This window comes from Dermacentor variabilis, chromosome 7 (assembly GCF_050947875.1).
Source record: "Dermacentor variabilis isolate Ectoservices chromosome 7, ASM5094787v1, whole genome shotgun sequence".
Taxonomy (NCBI): domain Eukaryota; kingdom Metazoa; phylum Arthropoda; class Arachnida; order Ixodida; family Ixodidae; genus Dermacentor; species Dermacentor variabilis.
Genome location: NC_134574.1, coordinates 175069130 through 175096927, shown reverse-complemented (window position 1 = coordinate 175096927; position 27798 = coordinate 175069130). Strand labels below are relative to the sequence as shown.

General features: G+C 44.8%; 1 protein-coding gene across 6 annotated transcripts in view; it reads left to right on the top strand.

The window, feature by feature from the left end:
* Positions 1 to 3483: 3483 nt before the first annotated feature.
* The window catches only part of Nprl2 (Nitrogen permease regulator-like 2), a 61816-nt gene continuing 37501 nt past the window's right edge, over positions 3484 to 27798 (top strand). For 4 of the 6 annotated variants that reach the window (XM_075700347.1, XM_075700346.1, XM_075700351.1 and 1 more), the window contains exons 1-4: positions 3484 to 3739; positions 3938 to 4029; positions 4672 to 4840; positions 4927 to 5068. In XM_075700347.1, the coding sequence (XP_075556462.1) occupies positions 3650 to 3739; positions 3938 to 4029; positions 4672 to 4840; positions 4927 to 5068 (493 nt within the window). In that variant the 5' untranslated portion in view covers positions 3484 to 3649. The remainder of the gene's footprint in view (positions 3740 to 3937; positions 4030 to 4671; positions 4841 to 4926; positions 5069 to 27798) is intronic. The other 2 variants (XM_075700349.1, XM_075700348.1) reach the window with 1 other exon arrangement.

Sequence of the window (27798 nt, the reverse complement as noted above, 5' to 3'; positions counted from 1 at the left end):
CAGAGAGGATTGAAACCATACTTGCATGGTATTCCTTTCAGAATTTAAGTGAGACGGCTCAGGGAGGGCAAAGGCAGCATGTTCATGTCAGATAGATGCTTATATGCTCGAGGGCTCGCTATCCTCAGCATTGAACAATTCAGAAGCCAGTCCGCATTGGGGGGGGTACCGCGCGCCACACGGAGACTTTGCTTTCAGCTGTTTAAACGATGTCATAAATGCTATAGTCGCTGTAAAGGCGGAAGTTCGGCCAACGCTTTCTCGATTCTGTTATCGGGCATTTCAGAAAGCCTTTTCTTCAGAGCCAAAATTTACTTCTTTCGCTTTTGATGCGCAGCAGCCGCCCTATATAAGCCGCCTCTTCTTCACATTGCGTAGTTTCTGATATCGCTTGAGCGTTGCGCTCGGAGCCTTAATGCTCAGTCGAAGTTTCCTCTTAAGACGGAGACAATGCGCGCAGACTATAGTTGCTTTGTAAGTACATTGCACTGCTTGTGGTAACCTGATGTCGCCGTGTCACGCTGGCCTGCTTTCACGCCCGCACATATGTTCAAGCTGTCTGCATCTATCAGGATTCTTTCCACACTTGCAATGATAGTCGCAGCTCGAAATAGCCTGTATTGCTGTAGTAAATTTTGCTGTAGACATTTGTGCAGCAAGTACCATCCTCTTCAAGCACAACAGTTGTCATTACTTGCAGATGCCCGGCTACCAGTTGCTTCATACAAAATACTCCACATCGCTTCTGTGTTGCGTCGTCCTCAACAATTTCGAACTTCCAGAGCGCAGAAGGCAGTGCGACGTTCGTGAGCTCGTTGAGCACAAAGTGTGTAGCGCATATTTCTGAAGTTCCTTCTTCCAAGCCCAACAGCAGGTTATAAGTTGAAGCGCTGTCACTACAAGCTTCGCCCGATGTACGTACTTGCCGGCACTTGCCCTCGTTCTTTTGGTGGACGTCGCTTTTGCTTCACATTTTTTGGCTTTTAGATGTGCTCAGGCAGCCCAGGAAAGAGCTGAGGAAGTGCGCCAGGAGCAAGCATCCATTTCCCGCGAGGAATCAATATTTCTTTTTACCCACAGCATGCTTGTAGTATTTCAAAATGTCGTCGTCCTCAAAGTGGTGTTCACGCACTTTTGATTTGTTTGTGAGGCGCTTGTCTTTTCGGTGTAGCGTGCGTTCCCAACTTTTAAACTCTCCAGCGTCTTGCGGCGGTGCGAAAACATGGTTACCAGCGGCATCGTGTCTCAGGCCGCTCGTGCAGCCGGGGGCAAAACAGCACGACATAGAGAAGTTCTTGCTGTCACGAGACGCGGAAACGCTTCTTCAAGAAGCTTTTCAAGACAGCCAATCGCGACACATCGCACAACACCTACGAAACGGAGAAGAATAGCGGCAGACGATGCAGCGCAACCAACATGAAACCAGAAGTGAAAGCAGAAGTCAAGTTTCAAGTTTCTTCCCAGAAACGCATTTACAATACCTAGCTCAGATATAATAAATTTTCACTAAGTGGCTCAAAATTAAGAACTGTGAAATAACTACTTCTCAAAATATAAAACGGAAATCTACCAGAAATGAAGCAACTTCTATCAGAAACGAAACAAAAAGTGACAAAAGATGCGATCGCAGCGCCGCTAGTTTGCGTGACCACCACTTCGGCCACCACCCGAGCGGAACTGTGAAACTGAAGTACGTCTATGAGAACGTTGATTTGTTCTGTGGTACACCATGAGTACACTCATAGAGTTTCTCACTATATGTAGTGAGAAACGCTATGGGTACACTCTACCAAGACTCTACGGTAACACTGAACTTAGTGTCACACATTACTTCCCCCCCTCTTCTTTGGCTTCTGGATTGGATTGGCGTGGCTCGCTACGTGCTTACGCGCGCTTTTCTGAGCGCAGATTGATGTGCGCCTGGTTTCTGCACTAGGCGTTTATACAGTGGCTTTTTCGAGCGCAGATTCGTGTGCGTCTGGTTTGTGCACTGCGCTTTTATACGATCTCTTGTCGCTGCTTTCCTTTTCTCTGGCTTGATTCGGTGCGGCTTGGTGCAGGCGCGCATACTTGGTGTGCGCCTGCTTTTTTTTTTTTTTTGCGCTGGTCTTCGAACACATCGCTCGCTGCTCGCGCTTATATATAAGGAAGTGCTGCGCCGCGGGCGTACCGTGTATGTAAGCGCGCCAGAAAACTGCGCCTTGTTTTCCATTACTTTGTCATGTACCTTACCACTGGGTAGCACCGAGCGATCGCTTCTAACAAACGCAGAAATGAGTCTTTGCAGCGCGTGTGCCAATTATTTGACTCCCACCACAGCCATGTGAGGTGCGACTCCAGCAGCCGTGCAGTTACCCTGCAGCCGGCGGAGAGGAGGTGGCGCTTCAGTTTAATTAACTTGCTAGTTTTTGCGTGTGAACGCTCGTGAGGTCGTGCGGGACGAGCTGCTGGCGCGACACCCACTCGGTGGCCCCGAAGGATTGTGCAAATTGATGAATGCCTCCTTCGCGGCAAGCGAAAACACAATCGAGGCCTCCTGATGACGGGCGACAAGGTTCCGCCGAGCCGGCAAAATCACGGCGGCATTGCAGACCTTGGACCACGGGTATTCGGCATGACCTGCGTGACCACCGGGCAGTTCCGACTATTCAAGGTCGACAGACGAAACGCGGCGACGCTAGGCCCCATTATTGCAGCCAACGTTGAACCGGGGACCACCATCCACAGTGATGAATGGGCCGCATACAACTGCATCCCGAACTTAGTGGATATGCTAACGGAGTGAGCCTCAATCTGCAATGGGAAACTAAACCAGACAGCATGAAATTTGTGGACCCGATCACGGGCGTTCACACGCAAAAAATGGAAAGTTATTGGCATGCAGAAAGTGAAGCGCCACCTCCTCTCCGCCTGGAGTCGTACCTCACATGGCTGTGTTGGGTAGTCAAATAATGGCCACACGCACTGCAAAGACTCATTTCTGCGTTTGTTAGAAGCGATCGCTCGGCGCTACCCAGTGTGAAGGTACATGACAAAGTAATGAAAAACAAAGCGCAGTGTTCTGACCCTTTGCTTTTGTGTTAATGTTTCCCGGCATTGCTGCGCGCTTACGTACACGGTACGCCAGCGGCGCAGCGTTTTCTTATATATAAGCGCGAGCAGCGAGCGATGTGTTCAAAGACCAGCGCAAGAAAGCAGGCGCACACCAAATACGCGCGCCTGCACCTAGCCGCGCCGAATCAAACCAGAGAAAAGGAAAGCAGCGACAAGCGATCGTATAAAAGCCTAGTGCAAAAACCAGACGCACACCAATCTGCGCTCGGAAAAGTGATGGTGTAAATACTTAGTGCAGAAACCAGGCGCGCATCAATCTGCGCTCGGAAAAGCGCGCGCAAGCACGTAGCGAGCCGCGCCAATCTAATCCAGAAGCCAAAGAAGAGGGGGGAAGTAATGTGTGACACTAAGTTCAGTGTTACCGACTCTACTATGTACGAGTACACTCTGCCATGAAGCTCTAGTCCTCTTTCAGCTACGTGTTTGTGCTCGCATTTCCGAGCACAGATTGGTGTGCGCGTGGTGTTTGCACTGGGCTGCAAACAAGTCAAGAAGTCGCTCACTGCTCCTTGTCGGCCACCATCACCAAACAAGCATGACTCTCGGGACAGTTCGCGATAGTCTGATAAAATGCATATTTTTCTGCGAATTCCATCCAACGGCTGGGCCGAAGATAATGTACCAAGTAGGTGCTTATTCTCTGCATTCAACTAAAATGCGTTATAGCCGCCTCGATCAGTGCTAACGTGTGCACTTTCGTTTCTGACGCACCGTGGTTTGCACGATAATCGCTTGCCACGTAGTTCGCAGTTTTGCACTACGAATCGCAGTTGTAACGTTGATGACTCACCGGTGTTGAGCTGTTTTCGCTTGCTCACCACAGGTTCCTGTGAACTACATCAGCGAAGAAACGTTCAGCGCCATCAGTGTCTACCTCATACCAAAGCCCGAACTTCAGCACAAATTGATCACTGTGTAAGTGTGAGCGGTGCTCGATCGTGCGGTGGTACTTGCTGATGCTAAAATTCTCGTCGAGGGAGTGTTGATTATGAATATACGTTACCTCGCACACGCCGACGTCTTCTACGCGTGTCATCGCATGCCGTTGCGTGTTGAGCGTATGTTATACGTTATGCACGCTACAATCGCTGGAGCGTAGTAACTTTGAGAAATAAGAAGACCGCAGGGCGGATTTGAGGGTGAAGGCGGGTAGCTGATAAAGAAGTGGATTTGGGCTCATGTGATGCGTGGAGCAGGTGCCCCGTGGTTTATAGAATAGCTGAATGTGTGTCAGGAAAACGGTAACGCAGTCCCTGGCATCTTATGATTATGGGAACGATAAAATTAGCAAATTTGCAATCGTATAGAAATTGAGTTGGTGGCACAGGACAAAGTGACTGGAGGTAGCTCAGTGATAATGCTTTTGGCCTGTAGTGTACATACATAGCTTTATGATGGTGATAAACAACTCTCCTACATACATACTATTAGCAATTTCTAATGTGAAAATTATTGAATTCCTATGTAAGGTATGTGTAGGCCCTTTGAGATAAGCCCTTTCTACCACGTCACATTTTGTGAACTCTTTTTTTTTTTTCTTTGTCGCAATCTTTCTAGGAACATGTGCGAAATGAAAGTGATCGGTTATCCAGTGGGGATTGACAGTGCCGAATACGACAGGAACAGGTTGATGTTTAACCTCTGCTTTGTCTGCGATGCCAAAATGCGTACCATCCAGTACGAGCCCATTGTGAGAAAGCTGGCAAACTACCTCACGACTCTTGAAGTAAGTTCAACAATGTGGTGCTACTAGCCAACTATCTCAGCAAAGGTTTTTTTGTACTAAACAATTGTGTGCTTGGTTCAATGTAGCAAGAGACAAACTTCATCCGCGATGAGACCAAGAAGTGCCAGCTGCCGGAGATCATGTCAAAAATCCTGCATGACTTGAACATCAAGCGGAGCTGCTCAATTCCTATAAGTACGCCTTCACTTGCCGGACGGCTCATTTTTGGTGTGCTTCATTTTTTTCACGTCATCGCTCAGTGTACGAGTTTCCCCTCAATTTCTTTGCTAGTCAAAATGACCATGACTTCAGCTCTTGCTGAAAAAGCTCTCTTTTAGAGTGAAACCGCCCTCCAGATTTTAGTTTCAGAATTTGGCAACTACATGGGGTCAGGAGCATGCTGATTGATGGCTATTGTCATGCCAACTGATTAGCCCAGTTTACAACACAGGATTCACTGTCACTAGGCTTAGAAGCATCAAGGTCAAGCTGCAACTTCAGAGACTGGGGCTAGTCACTTAGTACACCTTTTTAGAGGTGAGCTAAAGAGATCGCCCATAGCAGTTTCTGATTACCAACATCAAATGTACTGCAAAAATTGCAAAAACTTTACTTCAGATATTTTTCAAAGTGCAAACAAGAAACAGAACAGCATATTATGTTTTCATCTTCTGTATTTTTTGCAGAAACATTGGAATGAGCAGGATTGAACGAACACTCAAGGAAGGTCATTCACAGGGCAGGCGCTACTTCAACTGTTTAGCGCCTGTTCTGTGAATGATCTTCCTTTTGTGCCATGTTCCTTGTTTGCGCTTTGAAAAATATTTGTCAACTATGTATCAACTAGGCCCACAGAAAGTTATTATTACCTCAGATAGGAGGCTCTTGCTATTAAGAGTGCCTAACTTGACGTAACATAACCTATATACTTTCAGAACACTATGTTAGATTACCAACTTTGTCAGAATGCCCTACCTAATGTAACCTGTACACATCAAGGACATTGTATTGGTATACTGCTGTTGTCAAAATTCCCAACCTAATGTTAGCTGTATACTTCTAGAACACTGCATAAGTGTACTGCTGCCATGCCTCACCTAACCTGTATACTTCTAGAACACTGCATCAGCCTACTGCTGTAGTCAGGATGTCCCACCTAGCATAACCTGTATACTTGCAGAGCACTGTATTAACGTACTGCTGTTAGGGTACCCTACCTAACCTACATAGCCTATATAGTTCCCAAACACTGTATCAGCATACTGGCGTTATCAGAATGCCCTACCTAATGTACCCTGTACGCATCAAGGACATTGTATCGGCTCGCTGCTGTTGTCAGGATGCCCTAGTTGAACCTTTAAGGAGGGAAGACGAGCTCAGCTCATCAAGTGCAAACTTGCAAAAAGATGAACTGCGAGGTCAGCTTGTCCACCACTTTTTCATTTTTCATGCAGTGAAGATAATTCGAGCTTCTGTGTAGCTCCGCTCTTCTTTCAGATGACATGCTTTATTTTGTGCTTGTTCTAAGTTACATCAGATGGTGCAAGGAGCTGTTGAAGAGTGAAGTTTGTAGCAGACTTACTTGTGCACACCATGAAGCCCACCTTCGCTGTGGCGTAAATTTGACAGCGAAACTGTTTACTTCTACCAACCGGCGATTCTTTCTTGGAGGTCCACAGAAAACTCTGCTTTCTAGAAATCAACTATTTAGCCCAAAAAACATGTTGCACGTGCACACGGGTGGCATGATTTTATGCCAATGTGTACACAGGCTGCCGTTGGAATCTGAACTTGGCAACGTTTAACGTTAGAATGTTATCTAGTGAGGCGAGTCTAGCAGTACCATTGGAGGAATATTTGGAGAATATTCTAGCAGTACCATTAGGGGAGGGCAGCAAATGGGATATAATAGGGCTCAATGAAGCTAGGAGGCCACATGAAGCATACACACTGCTAAAAAACAGGCACGTCCTGTGCTACCGTGGCTTAGCGGAGAGACGAGAACTAGGAGTCGGATTCCTGATTAATAAGAATATAGCTGGTAACATACAGGAATTTTATAGCATTAACGAGAGGGTGGCAGGTCTTGTTGTGAAACTTAATAAAAGGTACAAGTTAAAGTTCGTACAGGTCTACGCCCCTACATCCAGTCATGATGACCAGGAAATCGAAAGCTTCTATGAAGACGTGGAATCCGCGATGGGTAAAGTCAAAACAAAATACACTATATTGATGGGCGACTTCAATGCCAAGATAGGCAAGAAGCAGTGGGGAAATATGGCATAGGCACTAGGAATAGCAGGGGAGAGTTATCAGTAGACTTTACAGAACAAAATAATATGCGGATAATGAATACCTTCTTCCGCAAGCGGGATAGTCGAAAGTGGACGTGGAGGAGCCCGAACAGCGAGACTAGAAATGAAATACACTTCATACTCTGCGCTAACCCTGGCATCATAAAAGATGTGGACATGCTCGGCAAGGTGCGCTGCAGTGACCACAGGATGGTAAGAACTCGAATTAGCCTAGACCTGAGGAGGGAACAGAAGAAACTGGTACATAAGAAGCCGATCAATGAGCTAGCGGTAAGAGGGAAAATAGAGGAATTCCAGATCAAGCTACAGAACTGGTATTTGGCTTTAACACAGGAAGAGGACCTTAGTGTTGAAGCAATGAACGACAATCTTGTGGGCATCATTAAGGAGTGTGCAATAGAAGTCGTTGGTAACTCCGTTAGACAGGATACCAGTAAGCTATCGCAGGAGACGAAAGATCTCATCAAGAAATGCCAATGTATGAAAGCTTCTAACCCTACAGCTAAATAGAACTTGCAGAAGTTTTGAAGTTAATCAACAAGCGTAAGACATCTAACATAAGGAAGTATAATATGAATAGAATTGAACATGCTCTCACGAACGGAGGAAGCCTAAAAGCAGTGAAGAAGAAACTAGGAAGTGGCAAGAATCAGATGTATGCCTTAAGAGACCAAAGCCGGCAATATCATTACTAATATGGATGAGATAGTTCATGTGGCTGAGGAGTTCTATAGAGATGTATATAGTACCAGTGCCACCCACGACTATTATGGAGGAGAGAATAGTCTAGAAGAAATCGAAATCCCACAAGTAACGCCAGAAGAAGTAAAGAAAGTCTTGGGAGCTATGTGAAAGGGGAAGGCAGCTGGGGAGGATCAGGTAACAGCAGATTTGTTGAAGGATAGTGGGCAGATTGTTCTAGAAAAACTGGCCACCCTGTATACGCAATGCCTCATGACTTCGAGCGTACCGGAATCTTGGAAGAACGCTTACACAATCCTAATCCACAAGAAAGGGGATGCCAAAGACTTGAAAAATTATAGACCGATCAGCTTACTGTCGGTTGCCTACAAAGTATTTACTAAGGCAATCGCAAATAGAATCAGGAACACAGACTTCTGTCAACCAAAGGACCAGGCAGGGTTCCGTAAAGGCTACTCAACAACAGACCACATTCACACTATCAATCAGGTGATAGAGAAATGTGCGGAATATAACCAACCCTTATATATATCGCTTTCATTGATTACGAAAAAGCGTTTAATTCAGTCGAAACCTCAGCAGTCATGGATGCTTTACGGAATCGGGGTGTAGACGAGCCGTATGTAAATATACTGAAAGATATCTATAGCGGCTCCACAGCCACCGTACTCCTCCATAAAGAAAGCAACAGAATCCCAATAAAGAAAGGAGTCAGGCAGGGAGATACGATCTCTCCAATGCTGTTCACAGCGTGTTTACAGGAGGTATTCAGAGACCTGGATTTGGAAGAATTGGGGATAAGAGTTAATGGAGAATACCTTAGTAACTTGCGATTTGCTGATGATATTGCCTTACTTAGTAACTCAGGGGACCAATTGCAATGCATGCTCACTGATCTGGAGAGGCAAAGCAGAAGCGTGGGTCTAAAAATTAATCTGCAGAAAACTAAAGTAATGCTTAACAGTCTCGGTAGAACAGCAGTTTACGATAGCTAGCGAGGCACTGGAAGTGGCAAGGGAATACATCGAGGGCAGGTAGTGACCGCAGATCCGAATCATGAGACTGGAATAATCAGAAGGATAAGAATGGGCTGTTTGGCAGGCATTCTCAGATCATGATCAGCAGGTTGCCATTATCCCTCAAGAGAAAAGTCTATAACAGCTGTGTCCTACCAGTACTCACGTATGGGGCAGAAACCTGGAGACTTAGGAAAAGGGTTCTACTTAAATTGAGGACGACACAACGAGCTATGGAAAGAAGAATGATGGGTGTAACGTTAAGGGATAAGAAAAGAGCAGATTGGGTAAGGGAACAAATGCGAGTTAATGACATCTCAGTTGAAATCAAGAAAAAGAAATGGGGGGGGGGGTGGGGGCATGGGCAGGACATGTAATGAGGAGGGAAGATAACCCATGGTCATTAAGGGTTACGGACCGGATTACATGGGAAGGGAAGCGTAGCAGGGGGCGGCAGAAAGTTGAGTGGGCGGATGAGATTAAGAAGTTTGCAGGGATGACATGGCCACAATTTACATGACTGGGGTAGTTGGAGAAGTATGGAAGAGGCCTTTGCCCTGCAGTGGGCGTAACCAGGCTGATGATGATGATGTACACACTGCTTGTTAACAATTGTAGTCATCGCTCTGAAGTATATTAAAGTAAAGCTTTATATGGCTAGGCGAAATTGCCTGTTCACAGAAAACTATCATCATCAGCATTGGCTTGAGCGTCGTCTTCTTCTGCAGCTGGCTCATTGGCTCGTGCTAGGCAGGCGTTCGTTGTCATCTGCTTCCATAGCTGGCTGCGTTGTCGCTAATTATTCCAGCGTGGAATTCCACTTGTGTCACCGTAATGGGGAGACCGCGTTTACAAGGGGTATAAGCCATTCGTTGTCTTACGTAACGGACAGATTTAATTTTGAAGCACTTTAACTTCGAAGAATCGCGAGTGGCAACAACGGGCAAAAGCTGCTAACCATGCCGCTGAGCAAACTCGAGACATTGAACGCAAGCGACAATGGCGGACTGCGGGCTTACCGTCAGTGACGCCATTTTCACCGTCACAGCCGAATGTGTGTGTAAGCTCATAATTGCTAAATATTTTAATGAACCCTCGAGATTAATCCAGTGATGAACAACAGGGCTGTACATTTCAGCTTCGCTGGGCCAACGAAATTTTTTTTTTCTTAGTGCGCTTGGTACAGTATGTTTGCAGCCTGGAATCTTGATCTCACAGTGATTTCAAGATGGCCCAATGTTACCTGTATACTTTAGAACATGGCATTGCCATACTGCCGCTATGCCCATTCTAACCTATATTATATATTACTATAACAACTACCCTACCTAGCATAACCTGTATACTTACAGAACACTATATCAACTTAATGCTGTTGTCAGGGTACCCTACCTAACCTACATAACTTGTATACTTCCAGAACACTGTATCAGCCTGATAGTGTTGTCAGAGTGCCCTACGTAACATAACCTGCATACATCAAGGCTGCCTCAGGCAGACAGTGCATCTATCAGGAGGCCAGTGTACGAGTTTCAACCCAATGCATGTGTTTGTCAGCAGCAGGCTCTCGCTTGACAATTACAAGGCATGCTAAGGGGCGATAATGTTAAAGATCTAGTAATGAGGCGTACTTAAGTGTCTAACCAAAGAAGGGGTTTCTCTAAATATTGTCTAACAGTGTTTGGATGGTGTCCATGTGGAAGCTTCCCCTTTGTATTCCACCATGAAGGAGTGAGCAAAACAGTTTTGCATACTAAGAGAGAGCATTGAGGATGAGCCCCGTAGTGGTCGGCCTGTTCGGGTGCTGACCAAAGGAATTGTCTCCCTCATTGAGGAGGAAGTGCTGAACGATATGAGGATGAAGTTGAAATAAATAATGGCAGGGGTGTGACTCTCTGTAAAGAGTGTGCTCCTCATGAAAATTCATGAGAAGCTTCACATGATAAAGATAGGTGCCTCGAATCCTTTCTTCTGTGCAGAAGTAGCATCTTGTGACCTGCTCTCTCAATTATTTAGAGCTTTGCTGTGGGAATGTGAAAGGAGTACTGTAGTTCATTGTCACAGGGGATGAAACCATGGTTCTTTACTACAATCCCTTTCCAAAATAGAATCCATAAAATAGTGCAAACCGGAAGAAGCGCCACCGAGAAAAACCAAGGTGACTCAGTTGGCCAAGAAGATCATGACAACAATATTTTGGGATTGCCACAGTGTTCTCTTGATCGAAATCAAGGAATATTACCACAAATGCACAGTATTATGCCTCACTTCTGCGTCAACTGCATGATACCGTAAACAAGAAGAGGCGAGAGATTTTCCAGCATGGCATCCGCCTGCTTCAAGGCCACGCTCCACGCGACAAGCATTGCAAAGGACTGTAGCGTCAAGGAGGTTGTGTACCCACACTTATAGCCCAGACCTGGAACCCGGTGACTACTACCTCTTCTCAAAGCTGAAGAAAGATCTTCGCGGCAAAACATTTTGCTACTGATAAGTGAAGAATGCATTCCGCAGACATTATGAAGTCAAAAGTCCCCAGTATTTCTTTAAGGGCATAGAAATGGTATTTCAGAGGTATTAGAAATGTGTTGAAATGAAGAGAGATTATATTCAAAAGTGATGCAGTTGTTTGATTTCTATCGCCAATAAAAGTTAGTCATGCCAGAAACTTGTAAAATCACCCTCATACAATAACTAGTGTGCAGTGAAGCCTGCCTTTGTTACAGTGGAAAAGAAAACTAGGGGTGTGTGAACTCTGAATAATAGATTTTGAATCCAATACCGAATGAAAAAAAAAAAGAAAGCCTAATATTGAATCAAACTTCGCATATCAGAGAATTTTTCACAACATTTAACATTTACAAATTTTGTTAAGGAAATAAGGTGCTGCTCGTGCTCGGGAGTCTCCTAGCGTTGCATAACAAGAATGTAACTATGCAAGCTATCAGTAACTTAGGTACATAAAAGTCAAGATATAAAGTACAGTCTCTTCTTATTAGAGGGAACTCCAAATTAGTAAGCCAGTACTGATTACAGCTCAGTACTACTGTATGAAGGTTGAAAATATTTTTTATCTATAGAATTTCTGTTGAATAGAATCAAGCGCTTTTTTTCCCCTGAAACTAATGAATTAAGTGACGTTCTGTTGTACTAAATACCAATGAAGCTATCAATTTAATAATGGACCTCTGTATTGCAGCATTCTTTTATTTATTGCATAGAGAGAATATGAACTTTAATGAAAAGGACAGCTCAGTGGCCTAATCAGGGGTGAGGGTTAATGGTGGGGATCATGAAATAAACAAAGAAATATCAAAGATACTACACGTTCATAACCTGCCGGTCAAGCCGGCCTCAGTCCAACTACCATAAAGAATTGAAGTCTGCTAAGCGTCAACCCGATGGAGTGGCATGGTTCCTGCCTCCAGTGAGGTAATGCCATGTCCCTCGTGTTTCTCTCTTACTATCACGAGACTGGGACAGTCTCACAATAGGTGCCCGACTGTCGGACGAGCACTCATGTTGCACACACTGCAACTGCACATCACTAACGGTGACATCACGTTCGGCTCTTCCTCCTCCTCGTCCGTGTGTTGCCTTTGATGGCCTCGCATCTTCCTTGAAGCGGCATACGTGTGTCGCTTAGCCACGATATTTTCAGCGAATGCTCCGCCCGTCCTGGCCTTGTGAACCAGGACTTGTACACACCAAGGAAGCCCTTTGGGCAAATGGTGGACACTGTGTGGTACCTTTACCTTCAGCTCTCGTTATACTTGCAGTTTGAGTCGCTTGCACTCCTCCTCCAGGTCCAGGTGCTCAGGAGAGGCACTGGGTCCAGTAGAGATCAGCAAAAAAATAACAGCTCACTCGCTGCACTGTGGGCCTTATTGTCTCGTGTGCCCATGCTGTAATCACGACGAAGGAATGCACGTGCGACCTTAATATCATGTGCCTATGTGCTGACTCTTGGTGTCCTTGTCAGCACCTTTAGGGCATCCAAGGAGTCGGTGAATATGGTATTGCGAACTCTTTTCTTGTGTGGCCTTCCATAATTTTTTATGCTTTTTCTGTCAGCCTCTCTACGGAAAAGTCACCGCCCCTTCCAGCCCGTGAAGATAGGCGAACAGCGAAGCTGTGCTAGTTATACAGAGTGTTACACCATGCAAGTCGAACTTTGCAAGCAGTCTATTGTGAATCAAAATTTCACTTATGCGTGCTTCGCATGGTGAGCACGCTTTAGAGTGCTTTTTTTTTTTGAGTTCTCCAAGTGTTTTCCTTTTCTTTTTGCATGTGAGGCTTCCGTTTGTATTTTGCCATGTTTTAGCACACAGCTTTGGGTTGCCCCTACGACAATGAGCCCGTTCATGAGCCAACTCTTTCTGATGTTCACGGTAGGCAGCTTCTTCCTCAGGTGTACGCACTACTTGTGGTTTTCCCATAATTGTAGCTGGGATAGAACGTGCAGAACCACTAATCCAAAGCTCCGTATATTGGGCCAAGGCCCACCACTGGAGATGCGGGTGCTGCAGTGGTTTTGACGATTGGTTGGATGGGTTTGACGATTGACGTGGCTGCCGACACTTGTTGCGCCAGCAAGAAGTGCTGGCAGACGCGCTCCTAGTATCGAGTTTTAATCCCAAGGCACTGTTCATTGGCTGCAAACCGCCAGCATAACATTTGTTTCTTTCGCGGCTTGGTGGAATCAATCGTCGATAAATTCGATGCCGATCTGGCTCGAACACCGAAAATGCACCATGTGACAATCGTATAAGATTCACATATAAGTTAGCATTCTCACAGGGGGAAAGGGGTCACTCCAACCCCTTTCCCCCTGTTGAGCTCTTTTCCTCTCCCGCTAGGTCACATGGCCCCTTTTTAGCGAAGTTCGGCAACGACAGTGCGCAGGGTCTGCATAAACAGCTTCGCTGTAACAGGGTGGCCTGCAGTTCAAGTGCCTTTACGTTTTGTTCTTGCTGGTGTTGGTGGATTCGGACATTTTGCTGCTCACCACCAATGACTGCCAGGGCCGCTCGGGGGTAGTAGGATCCCAGGCCATGTCCATGAAGATCGCATTTTCTTTCAAGTCAGCCCTTTGTGCGAATTTGGCTGTATAAGCGCCGTAATACTTTTTCGTCTGCCAGCAAGTGACAGGTTTCGCGACTCGAACCTGCACGTCGTCCCAAGGAGCGATGGCAGGAAGTACTTCTGCCTTATCCAACAAACATTCTCTATCCGACACTAAGAGCTCCTATTCAGAGCGTGTGTAGTGGCAACGGTGATTGTGTGCCCCCTTGCATTCTAAGATGAAGATACTCCTGGTGCATCCTTTTGAGCTTGCTGTATTGTGCTTTAATGAGGTCAAAGTATATCGCATCATAACTAGTCTTCGATGTAGGGACTGCCGACGTCAAAATGCGAACCATATGGGTGCCAGCTCCTCCATGCTTGTGCAATATGCATTTCACAAAGTGCAGGAGTATCTTGATGTGGTGTTCTGGAGCTCTTTCATGTTTCTGGCCAGCTAGGTACGGTCACACTTTTCCTTTTCTTGTGCCGTTTCACCAGGGAGCATGTATTTTGTTGTCTCCTGAGACGGCTGCATGCTCGTTTGTTTGTTTCAGATATTCTGCCAATGTGTCGAGCACATTCTGCATTGCCTTAGTTGCTATTTCTGTTGTCTTGAGAGAGTTGCCAGGTTCCAACCACAGTGTCATGTCGTCTGCATATACATATGGCGAATTGGATGCCATGAACCTATCGTAGATGCACAGCCAGTCCTTGCGTGACTAGATTAAACAGCGTAGGCGATAAAGTTATGCCCTGAGGAATGTTTACATTGTCTGTGAATGTCCCGAGATATCTGTTGCCACTACGGATCTCGAATCTTCAATGCTCCAGGAAGGATTTAACAATTTCGTTCACAATTCATATTCCTGGGTGCGCTTCTTCGAGCACCGAAATCGTGGTTGCTTGTGTGGAACGCCTTCCGTAAGCCCGCAGTGACCAGCATTCCGGAAAATTTCTGCCTACCCGCCGCTTCCTGGTACAATGGAGGAGCATAAAGAGACTTTTGCGAGTGTAAAGGCCTGGTCAGAATCCAGTCTGACTTAGGTCAAAGTATGGTGCTTTTTTTACTTTCCTTGAGAAGGTGGTAGCCAAGCCGTGCGAGGACCAAGTGGTTGAGAAGTTTGCAAAGTGTTGATGACATTGTTTGCAGGTTTGCTTGGTTTCGGAATAGGGCTCACCATGGAGAGCTTCCGCTCAGCGAGAATTTCACCTGATAACCAAACTTTGTTCAGCTCTTCATCTAACTGGTCCTTTCCTGGTTCACTGAGGTTTCACAACTGCCAGGTAGTACCATCCCTGCCTGGTGCACTCTTGGAATCGACATAATTGAGAGCCATGATCAGTTCTCTGATAGCAAAAGTCGATTTGATATCTATGTCTAACATAGTTACCATATGTGGGTAAATTTTAGTATCAGGAGACAAGTGTGCACTGCCTTCGCTTTGAACTCGTAGCGTGAACAGCCAGTAGCTAGCATTACATTCCTGGCGGTATTGCACTTTTTTCACTTTCCACACATGCCCTTGAAAGTGGCCCACAGCTCCTGCGTCCCTGTCAGTTCGTCAAACAAGGCACAGTGGTCGCACCATTTTCTCGGTCAAGTTCTTTGAGCAAGTCGATGTGTTGCTTCCCGTTCTCTATGTATACCTGATGTAACTTGGCTCGCATGTCCCACAGATTGAGGAGATGCTTGTCACATATAGGAGGATGCTCATCCACTTCATAATTTCAAGTAGCTTCCCGAGCTGTACTTGACAGCTTCTCTAGGAACGGTGTGTTCTTGTTGCAAGCCTCAAAGCAGGAATGGTACATGTCCCAATCTACGGCTGACTTCTTTCTTTTCTTCTGTCCAGTGGCCTTCACCTCAGTATCAATCCGGATTAGGTAGTGATCGTTGCAATCTAGATTGGGTAGTGATCACTGCCCACAGGGTCGGCACCACACCTCGATACATTCACAAGTCCATGTATACCGTCCAAGTCAGGTCAGGCTTGGACTTTTGGCAGCACCACGATTATGCCGCTGCCAAAAATTTACACCAGCAACAAAGTAGAATACACTTGGTCACTCCAATATTAGCTGTGTGTTTGTCTGGTTGAACTCTGCGCCACCAGATGACTGCACCGTGCAGGCTGTTCATGTTTGCGTCTCCATTCATCTGGTAAAATACCCAGTCCACGTGCATTTACCCGAATACAGGACAGCCTGATTTGCCACCTGTCAAAGATTTTGAAATCTGCAGGGTTATGGCAAGATCATCGCGCGACGCTACCCCCTTTGTTTATCTGCCATCTGCGCCACTGCATGCAACCGGGTCATGACACTTTTGTGCTCGCCATGTAAACTCAAAGATAGTCTTGAGACGGGTTGCTCAAAGCTAGAAAAAAAAAAAGACAAAAAAGATAGATGTGCCTCTGCAAATGGCATCGGGAATGTGAGGCCGTCGTAGTGTGTATTGCAAAGATGGTGGCTGTGAAGAACTTTGTTTCCATCCGATGCACTCGCTTTCATTTCCGAGGCAGTTTGTCGGCTTTTTGAGTGTTGCACGGCTGCTGCAAATAGATCTGTGTCAGTTCAGCACCAAACCATAACTTTAGTCACCAACACCCGGTGAAGCAGCATCAATTAGGCCATAACGAAAATTTGCCACTGGCCGATGTGGTAATGGGCCGCAAGCCATCACGGAATGCTTGCCACTAGGATATTTATACGGGCGGCTCATCACGTGATCAGTCCTGAGGTCCTGATGTGCGAATTCGATTGACGGTTTTGAAGTGGTGTGAAGTACACAACACCTGTATAAATTTAGAGAGGGGAAACTGTACCTTCCACAGTGCTGCGGAAATAAGAGTAGCAATGGCATTGTGACCTAAAGTATGCAACCGAGAAATGGTGCTGGCAAAGTCAAAACTAATATCATCTATGGTAGCGGCTGGTGGCATAGAGTTTCATACAATAATTAGTAGAGGGAACTCTGGCACTGCGATCATTCAGCCACCATGGGAATGAGGGGAAGTACATGGATTTGACTTATCTTCGTACTTGTGGATTCAGACATTCTTGTGGCTTCATTATGCTTTATCTGTCTTCACTGTCCTAAATTTCAATGTGATCAATATCTTTCTACGTTTAAAATGGTCTGCAAAGAAGCACAATCGCTATTAATTGCAGCGGCTCAGCCAGTCGAGGTGGCCAAATTGAAACACACCAAGCATCTCAACATGCTGGCTTGCCCGCAAGTAATTCATAAGGAAGGTGCAGCGGTGGCGAAGAGGTAGGGCATCCACCTCGTGTGCAAGATGACCGTGGTTCAAATCCCGGTGCCGCGCAATTTTCCACCGGATTAAAAAATAATAATAATAAAAATAAAAATCTGCGTGTTGATAAAATTGCATAAAAGGCCTGGAGTGCGGCCTGATCTCTGTGACCAGAACCGGTAACGCACTCCCTCGCCAGAGCAGGATTTGCCACCCTGGTGCAGTACTTGGCCACAACCTCCTATATGAATACAACAAATCCCGGCCTTCAGTCCCCAGCAGCTGGGAAGCAACTGACCATGGTGGCGGTCAGACCTGCGACGCAGCAGAGTGTGCTAAAACCCTGGAACCAGTCAGGCCGTCATTGGAATCTGAACCTGGCAACATTTAACGCTAGAACATTATCTAGTGAGGCAAGTGTAACAGTGCTATCGGAGTAATTAGAGAGCCAGTAAACGGGATATAATAGGGCTCACTGAAGTTAGGAGGATGAAAGAAGCATATACAGTGCTAAAAAGCGGGCACGTCCTGTGCTACCGGGGCTTAGCGGAGAGACTAGAACTAGGAGTCGGATTCCTGATTAATAAGGATATAGCTGGTAAGATACAGGAATTCTGTAGCATTAATGAGAGGGTGGCAGGTCTTGTTGTGAAACTTAATAAGAGGTGCAAATTGAAGGTCGTACAGGTCTACGCCCCTACATCCAGTCATGATGACCAGGAAGTCGAAAGCTTCTATGAAGACGTGGAATCGGCGATGGGTAAAGTAAAAAAAAAATACACTATACTGATGGGCGACTCCAATGCCAGGGTAGTCAAGAAGCAGGCTGGAGACAAGTCAGTGGGGGAATATGGCATAGGCTTTAGGAATAGCAGGAAAGAGTTATTAGTAGAGTTTGCAGAACAGAATAATATGTGGATAATGAATACCTTCTTCCGCAAGCGGGATAACCGAAAGTGGATGTGGAGGAGCCCGAATGGCGAGACTAGATATGAAATAGCAGGGTGTCTACCAACCGGGAATTCTCAGGGATTTTCAATAGTCTGGAAAAACTCAGGGAATTTGTGCTTCTATCAGGGAGAATTAGTAGTAATTTTATTGAAAGCGAAAGAAAGTCGTGGTAAAGCTGGCTCGAGTAGGAGGAGTTACCAGTGTTTAGTCAACGACCGACTTTCCGGACTCCCGATAATTTGGACGGCTTCGCGGCACCACCATGTACCCCATACCAAAAAAAAAAAAAAAAAAAAGAAAAATAAAGCTAGGCCCCATAGAGTCTATGTATAATAACGTCTGAAATTTGGGATGCAAGCACCCTTCGCCATCCGATTTTCCGGACTTTTTGCCGTTATGGCAGGTCCGAAACGGCATTAATAAAACCACCGCCACCGTTTTGATTACCTCGTCGCTGCTCGAACGCTCTCGCACGGAGATACGCTGGCAGCCGTAGCCACCACCGCAGCAACGCTAGGCCTAGCTGCTTCTGCGTTCGCTATTAGGCTTCTTGCCGTTCTGTGCCGTGTTTTTCATTGAAATAATTCGCCGCTATCAGCAATGGCACCGACTCCGCCTTTGTGGTACTCGCGATTGGCTTCGAAGCTCGGAAAGCACGACGCGTTGCATAATGCCGGTTGCCGAAAGTCAGCTTCGCCTCACTACAGAAGTATTACGCGGTGAAGCGTGCGCAAATTATTGTGGTGAAGCTCAACAAGCGTGGGAAGGGGCAATTGTCACGGGACACGCGTGCACCCGCTGCCTTTTGTCACAGGATGAGCACCGATGTGCCTAGTACTGGCAGGCCTTCAGAGCTTTGTCTGATGTTCTGCGGCAGTAAAAGACATGCAGTGGCGTACCAACTATTTCTAGTGTGTGTGTGTGTGTGTGTGTGTGTGTGTGTGTGTGTGTGTGTGTGTGTGTGTGTGTGTGTGTGTGTGTGTGTGTGTGTGTGTGTGTGTGTGTGTGTGCGTGCGTGCGCGCGCGTGTGCGGGGTGGGGGGGGGGGGCAAACCACAGATGGTCTGACCTTTCGTTCTCTCTCTCTGTGTATGTGTGTGTGTGTGTGCGTGTGTGTATATATATTTTGCCAATTACTATTACAATAAGTGAAATAGCCTGAAATGCTTCTGTTTTTAACCGTTTATGCCGCTTCTGTTTTAACTGTGTATGTTTATTTAACCGACAGGGACCTATTTATCAATCACACATGGTGAACCATGGTGGCCCGAAAAATGAGCTAAATTTGCATTTATCTCTTGCAACTATATAACATCTCACGATGATATAGGGGCAAAAGGCAATGAGTGCACCCACAGTGGTCTTGGATCGCGCCTAGTAGCAGCAGTACACTGTACATAAAAAGGCACATTTGCTACAGAGAATTTAAATTATTCAACAAAGAATTTTACTTGCTGTTTAAGTCTACAAAATAAATGTATGGCTAGTTTAGGTAATAGTACTGTCGAGGTTATAGGCGATGACGTACAATCAACATAAATTGCTTGCAATATTCACACATTAAAAAAAGTGGACTCGCCATCTCGGCCCTAGACAATGGACATCCAACGAACCTGTTAAAAACCACCACTGCAACTGCTGAGGGGGGTATGCAGTGCTTTAGTGCTTTATAATGCCCTTCCTACCCTTCCCACACACTCAATTTCCACTAGATTTGATATCTGTTGAGTTCACAGTTATTCCAAGGCAATGGGATAAGTTCTTTGTTCACAAAACACATTCATAAAGCTCCAAATAGCTTACATGCCTAATATACTAAAAATATCATAATTAGTTCTCTATCTTCGAAGTTTGCCTTCATATTGGTGATAATGCGCCCTTTATTTTCGCCAAATATAAGCATGTATTGTTTAGTTCATGGAGGGCATCGCTGAAGCAAGGACGGAAGGTGTTATGACACATGAAAATAAGGAAAGGAAAATGACGGCTCATTATTATTTGCGCTTTTTATTAAACCAGGAATGTAAAAATTTTGTCACACATTGCAGTTACAATGGCCCACCTCCACTTTCCACAAAATATGAGCCTGTTGTAAACTACAGCTATGTCGGGACACCGGGAAGCATAGTTGATAGCGGCCGTATCACACACTCTAATGCTTGACTAAGAAAATTTTTACAAAAGCTGTATTTGATCCAACCACTTCGCACAGGAAGTTTCCATTGGGCACCACCAATTTTCGCTAAATTTGGTCTTGGCGGCTTTTATAGTGCTGCCAGAGCAGCGGGCTCAATTCTTCCGCTCTCGTTAGGCACGCTCAAACACACTGGAGTGCTTGCATACGTAATTTATTACGAAAGCCATTTATTTGAAACTTCACCTCCACATCACCCTTTAATTTGTCCTTACAGTCACCAAACCTAACGAAGCTGCCTTCTTTAGTTCAGTGAGAATACCAGCCAAAACTAATATATCACGTATGACAAAGTAAGTACAAAAGAATGAGGGTTCAATGATTGTTCGTAACGCTTCTCAATAACCCAGAAATATTAAAACTATGCAACACATTCCACTTGAAATGCTGCCTATTCCTTCAAAGTATAAAGTATCTGAAACTCTCTTGGGACAATAGCAGTAGCGTGATAATTTCGAACACTTGTTCACTATTATTTGATGTTGTATTTGATCAACATCCATTTACCATCGCACATAAACTTGGCGTATTTCTCCTCTTCGCACAATGTTATCTCAGTTGTTATTGTAATTATGCAAGCGCAGCAGTGTAAGTCTTACACCGCTCGTAAAACAAACTAATGAGGCTATGGACCACTTGCATACCTATTCTACTTGAAAATGTGCATTTAACCCACCCATTTGGAGCATTGCCTACACCTTATCCATACCGTGCCCCTAATTTCCCCTAGAAATAAACAAGATGCCTTGTTTAGCTCACCAAGAACACCGGAGAAACAAACTGCGAATCTCGTAATTTCCCCTTCGGTCACGGCATAACATTTGCGAACGCAACTTATTTTTGCCCTTACGCTGAGGTGCTTACAAGGAATAGACACTGAACATTAGGCTTTCAGTAAATTGCACATTCTGCTTTCTTAAGGTACACCCATTCCACTTCTCAGTGAAATGTATCTCTTCAAACGACCGCTTTCACGAAGGCATTGCCCTCCTTGACGTTTCTTCCAAGAGGGTAATGCCTTCGTGAAAGCGAAGTGGGGGTTTCGGTAGTAATCGCAAAAGATTATTTCTTCCGTTGTTGTAATGCTTGGGCGCAATAATTAACCTTTACAAGTAATTCGAGCGGATGATTCGATATATTTATTGAAGAAACGTAGTACGACTCACTTTACAATTAATGAATATAAGTTACTATATATTTACGATGGGTCACTATAAAATTCAGAGGCATTCTCCCACCTTGACTTGCCTTTTATATGGAGTCTCCAGCAAATAGCTAATCTTCTAAAATATTTGCTTCTGTATGCATCTAGTTTTTATTTATATTTGAGAATGTCTCACTATGAGATTTACACATTTTTTCCAATATACCTTTTTTTCGCTGTGCATTTTACTAACTCCTCCCTTCTGTTTTCTTTTTGAATAAAATAAACACTTCCCCCTTACTATTCAAGCTGGATTAAGTCGTTTTATTTATTTTGTAGCATGCTTACTAGAGAGTGACACCATCAGGCGTCATGGTGTCAGCCCGTCTCTTGACATAAGACAAAGTTCTGTGTCGCTCAGGGAATTTGGCAAAGGCACTCAGGGAAAACCTGGAAAACTCAGGGAATTTGGAAATGTCAACTTGGTAGACACCCTGAATAGACTTCATACTCTGCGCTAACCCTGGCATCATACAAGATGTGGACGTTCTCGGCGCTGCAGTCACCATAGGATGGTAAGAACTCGAATTAGCCTAGACTTGAGGAGGGGACGGAAGAAACTGGTACATAAGAAGCTGATGAATGAGTTAGCAGTAAGAGGCAAAATAGAGAAGTTCCAGATCAAGCTACAGAACAGGTATTCGACTTTAACTCAGGAAGAGGACCTTAGTGTTGAAGCAACGAACGACAATCTTATGGGCATCATTAAGGAGTGTGCAATAGAAGTCGGTGGTAACTCCGTTAGACAGGATACCAGTAAGCTATCGCAGGAGACTAAAGATCTTATCAAGAAACGCCAATGTATGAAAGCATCCAACCCTACAGCTAGAATAGAACTGGCAGAACTTTCCAAGTTAATCAACAAGTGTAAGACAGCTGACATAAGGAAGTATAATATGGATATAATTGAACATGCTCTCAGGAACGGAGGAAGCCTAAAAGCAGTGAAGAAGAAACTAGGAATAGGCAAGAATTAAGAGATAAAGCCGGCAATATCATTACTAATAAGGATGAGATAGTTCAAGTGGCTGAGGAGTTCTATAGAGATTTATACAGTACCAGTGGCACCCACGGCGATAATGGAAGAGAGAATAGTCTAGAGGAATTTGAAATGCCGCAAGTAACGCCGGAAGAATCTATGGCTGATGATAACGCTGATCTATTTATAGCTACTGACCTCGGTTTCGATATAGACTGCATTTTTCTCGATTTCGCAAAGGTATTTGACTCAATACCTCATGGCTTACTCCTTCTCAAGCTTAGTAAACTTAATACCGACACTAGCGTACTTAAAATAACTGGATTAAAGACTTTCTTTCGAACCGTACTTGATATGCAACTGCTAACGATTATTCTTCTGCTCTTTCTTCTGTTACGTCCGGCGTACCACAGGGGTCTGTACTGGGCCCTTTGTTGTTTCTTGTATATATAAATGATCTTGCTGACAGTATCGTTTTTTCATCAATTAAGCTTTTTGCAGATGACTGCGTAATTTACAAAATAACAAATTTCTCTGATTCACTAAATATCGAAAAAGATCTCGATCAATTATCTCTATGGTGTGACAAATAGCTTATGCAATTAATCGTTAATAAATGTAAAACCATGAGAATAACCCGGCGCCCTCACACTACAAACCACAGTTATTACCTTAAAGGGGCCCCCTTGAATGCCGTTAACTCCTACAAATACCTTCGCATTAATATTACTAACGACCTATCCTGGAACATGCACATTGATTACGTAACCCGCAATGCTAACCGCACTCTTGGCTACCTGTGCCGTAACTTTTCCAATGCGCCATCTTCCTTAAAATTAATTCTTCATAAAACTTTAGTCCGTCCAAAACTAGAATATGCATCCAGCATCTGGGACCCCAGTCAATCCATACTAATCGCTTCCCTTGAATCTGCTCAGAATCATGAAGCCCGGTTCATTCTATCAAATTATTCTCGCTACACTTCTGTATCCACTATGAAAAACACACTAAACCTGCCTGATCTGTCTTTACGTCGTAAATTTCTTCGTCTCTGCCTCTTTCACAAAATCTATAATCAAAATGAAGTGTTAAAAAGCTATCTTTTTCTTCAACCGAGGCACATTTCTTCGCGTGTGGACCATAAGTTCAAGGTTGGTGTGCCATTTTGCCGAACCAACTTATATAACCATTTTTTAATTCCCAAAACCAGCGCAGAATGGAACCACCTTCCTGCATCCATCGCTGCCATTATCCACACTAAGTTCACGATTGCCATTGAAGATTACTTATTTTGTTAACTCTAATTTTCATAAATTGTATTACTGCACATTTGTATATGTATTAACCACTCCTTTCTGTAATGCCCTCGGGCTGAAAGTATTTGTAATAAATAAATAAATAAATAAATAAATAAAAAAGAAGTAAAGAAAGCCTTGGGAGCTATGCAAAGGGGGAAGGCAGCTGGGGAGGATCAGGTAAGAGCAGATTTGTTGAAGAATGGTGGCAGAATGTTCTAGAAAAACTGGCCACCTTGTATACGCAGAGCCTCACGACTTCAAGTGTACTGGAATCTTGGAAGAACGCTAACATAATCCTAATGCATAAAAAAGGGGACGCCAAGGACTTGAAAAATTATAGACCGATCAGCTTACTGTCTGTTGCCTACAAAGTATTTACTAAGGTAATTGCAAATAGAATCCGGAACACCTTAGACTTCCGTCAACCAAAGGACGAGGCAGGATTCCGTAAAGGCTACTCAACTACGGACCATATTCACACTATCAATCAGGTGATAGAGAAATGTGCGGAATATAACCAACCCTTATATATATAGCTTTCATTGATTACGAAAAAGCGTTCTATTCAGTCGAAACCTCAGCAGTCATGGATGCTTTACGGAATCGGGGTGTAGACGAGCCGTATGTAAAAATACTGAAAGATATCTATAGCGGCTCCACAGCCACCGTACTCCTCCATAAAGAAAGCAACAGAATCCCAATAAAGAAAGGAGTCAGGCAGGGAGATACGATCTCTCCAATGCTGTTCACAGCGTGTTTACAGGAGGTATTCAGAGACCTGGATTGGGAAGAATTGAGGATAAGAGTTATTGGAGAATACCTTAGTTATTTGCGATTCGCTGATGATATTGCCTTGCTTAGTAACTTAGGGGACCAATTGCAATGCATGCTCACTGACCTAGAGAGGCAAAGCAGAAGGGTGGGTCTAAAAATTAATCTGCGGAAAACTAAAGTAATGTTTAACAGTCTCGGAAGAGAGCAGCAGTTTACGATAGGTAGCAAGGCACTGGAAGTGGTAAGGGAATACATCTACTTAGGACAGGTAGTGACCGCGGATCTGAATCATAAGACTGAAATAATCAGAAGAATAAGAATGGCCTGGGGTGCGTATGGCAGGCATTTTCAGATCATGAACAGCAGGTTGCCATTATCGCTCAAGAGAAAAGTCTATAACAGCTGTGTCCTACCAGTACTCACGTACAGGGCAGAAACCTGGAGGCTTACTAAGAGGGTTCTGCTTAAATTGAGGACGACGCAACGAGCTATGAAAAAAATAATGATAGGTGTAACGTTAAGGGATAAGAAAAGAGCAGATTGGGTGAGGGAACAAATGCGAGTTGATGACATCTTAGTTAAAATCAAGAAAAAGAAATGGACATGGGCAGGACATGTGATGAGGAGGGATGATAACCGATGGTCATTAAGAGTTATAGACTGGATTCCAAGCTAAGGGAAGCGTAGCAGAGGGCGGCAGAAAGTTAGGTGGGCATATGAGATTAAGAAGTTTGCAGGGACAACATGGCCACAATTAGTACGTGAGTAGTTGGAGAAGTATGGGAGAGGCCTTTGCTGTGCAGTGGGTGTAACCAGGCTTGTCTCGAGCCTGCTTCTTGCCTACCTTGGCATTGAAGTCGCCCATCAGTACAGTGTATTTAGTTTTGACTTTATCCGTCGCTGATTCGACGTCTTCATAGAAGCTTTCGACTTTTTGGTCATCATGACTGGATGTAGAGGCGTACACCTGCACGACCATCAATTTGTGCCTCTTATTAAGTTTCACAGCAAGACCTGCCACCCTCTCATTAACGCTATAGAATTCCTGTATGTTACTAGGTATATTCTTATTAATCAGGAATCCGACTCCTAGTTCTCGCCTCTCCGCTAAGCCCCGGTAGCACAGGACGTGCCCGCTTTTTAGCGCTGTATATGCTTCATTTATCTTCCCAACTTCACTGAGTCCTATTATATCCCATTTACCGCCCTCTAATTCCTCCAGAAGCACTGCTAGACTCGCCTCACTAGATAACATTCTAGCGTTAAACGTTGCTAGGTTCAGATTCCAACGGTGGCCTGTCCGGAACCAGGGATTCTTATCACCCTCTGCTGCGTCGCAGGTCTGACCGCCGCCATGGTCAGTTGCTTCGCAGCTGCTGGGGACTGAGGGACAGGGTTTGATAGGATATAAGCAAGCCCAATTAATGCTCACGGATCTATGGAAAATACAATTTATGTTTTCATGTTGAAAAAAAAGTATGCTTGTGTATTCAAGCAAGGCAAAGAAGTTGCAAGCCGATATACGCTCCAATTGAGTAACAGAGGTGAGCAAGGGAAGCCTCAGCCTGGAGCGAACGTTTCAAGAAGCAAACATAACTGTGGCGGCCGTGACGAAGACAAGTTCCCTTGCTGAGGCTTCCCTCGCTCATCCACTGCTGATTGGCTGATGGTTAGTCCAAACTTACTAAGAGTTTATTTCAAAAACTTTTTGGGAACACTGTGCACAGGTTTGTCATCTGCTGTTTAAGAGAAAGAAAAATTGTTTTCAGTGATTTGTATGTTGAAAACTGTGGAGGAGGTCGGTTGTGTGAACTTACCTTTTCTAGCTATCTCTTATGGTGCAAGGCTAGCCTAGTTATTGATTTTATGCAAACTGTATATGAACTATTTGTAATTAACAAGCGTAAACTAATGCACGTATCCAGATATAATTCTATTCCAAGCATTTATGATCTTAACAACGCTCCCTTGGATGTTTTCATATCATATAAATATCTCGGAGTACACATTACAAATAACTTAAATTGGACCATTAATATAGAGTATGTCATTAACAATGCTAATCAAATGCTCGTGTACTTAGGGTGCAACTTCCCCAAACCATCATCTACTTCGAAACTACAGCTTTACAAGACTAGTACGCTCAAAACTTGAACGTGCATCTGCCATATGCGATCCCAGTTGTGTTAATTTTATTACTCCACTTGAACTAGTACAAAATAACTCTACTCATGTTATTCTTTCTATATATAACCGTAGTGCAAGTGTAACCTCAATGAAAACTAACCTAGCACTCGGTCCACTAGCTAACCGCTCCAACATTGCCCACCTTTCACTATTTCATAATATATTCCATCACACTACACTTCACGACGACTACATACTCGGTACATTTCAAGTTGCGTCGATCATCGCAGTAAGGTAGGAATTGATTCATGTTACACTGTTACGAACAGCCAGTGGGGTAGTGAACTTCTAGCCTCCCCTAGTCCACTGCGACGAATCACTTTGTGAAGCTGACAATGAGTCACCCGCGGACAGACTACCGGTGCCTGCAAGGCAAGACACGTTTGGCAAGCCGAGTATTGTTAGCTGGTTCCCTGTCGCCTTCATGGACCAATGGGCGCAAGAAAACTCCCAGAAAAGGATGTTCTATGGCATTGCCTCACGTACTCCGGTAACCGCCACGGTCGTTTGACAAACGTCCCTGCTAAATGCGGGAGTCATCCCAGGAAACAAGACGCACCAGCCTGAGTCAAGCGTGACAACACCTGTCTACGAAGCCCCCCTCCTTTCGTGTGTTCAGTGAAACGAAGGTGCGGGAGTGAGTGTGTGAACCTTCGCCCGCATCACAGGTCCTTCAACAACTTTGGACGCTCCGATTGGACGGCAGTCTCCCTGTCCTAGGGATCTAGGCAGAACAGAGGAAGTCTTACGCAGCCGTTTTCGGCTCCTCTGTGTGCTTCACTTCAGTCATGCTAGACTGATGAGATGTAGCATTCTCCACTCTTCATGTAGATATTGTAAATAAACCCAGTACTCCTTGCTCTCGATGAGAACACATTCCTCCCTTCAACAACGTCCTTAGCGTGGATGAGTCGGCCGATGGCATGGGCCAGTTACACCTTTTTTCATGGCCAACCCCAGCTCTTACAACACAGTCTTCCTCTCAATCTTTCATCCCCCGTACATCTCAGAAATG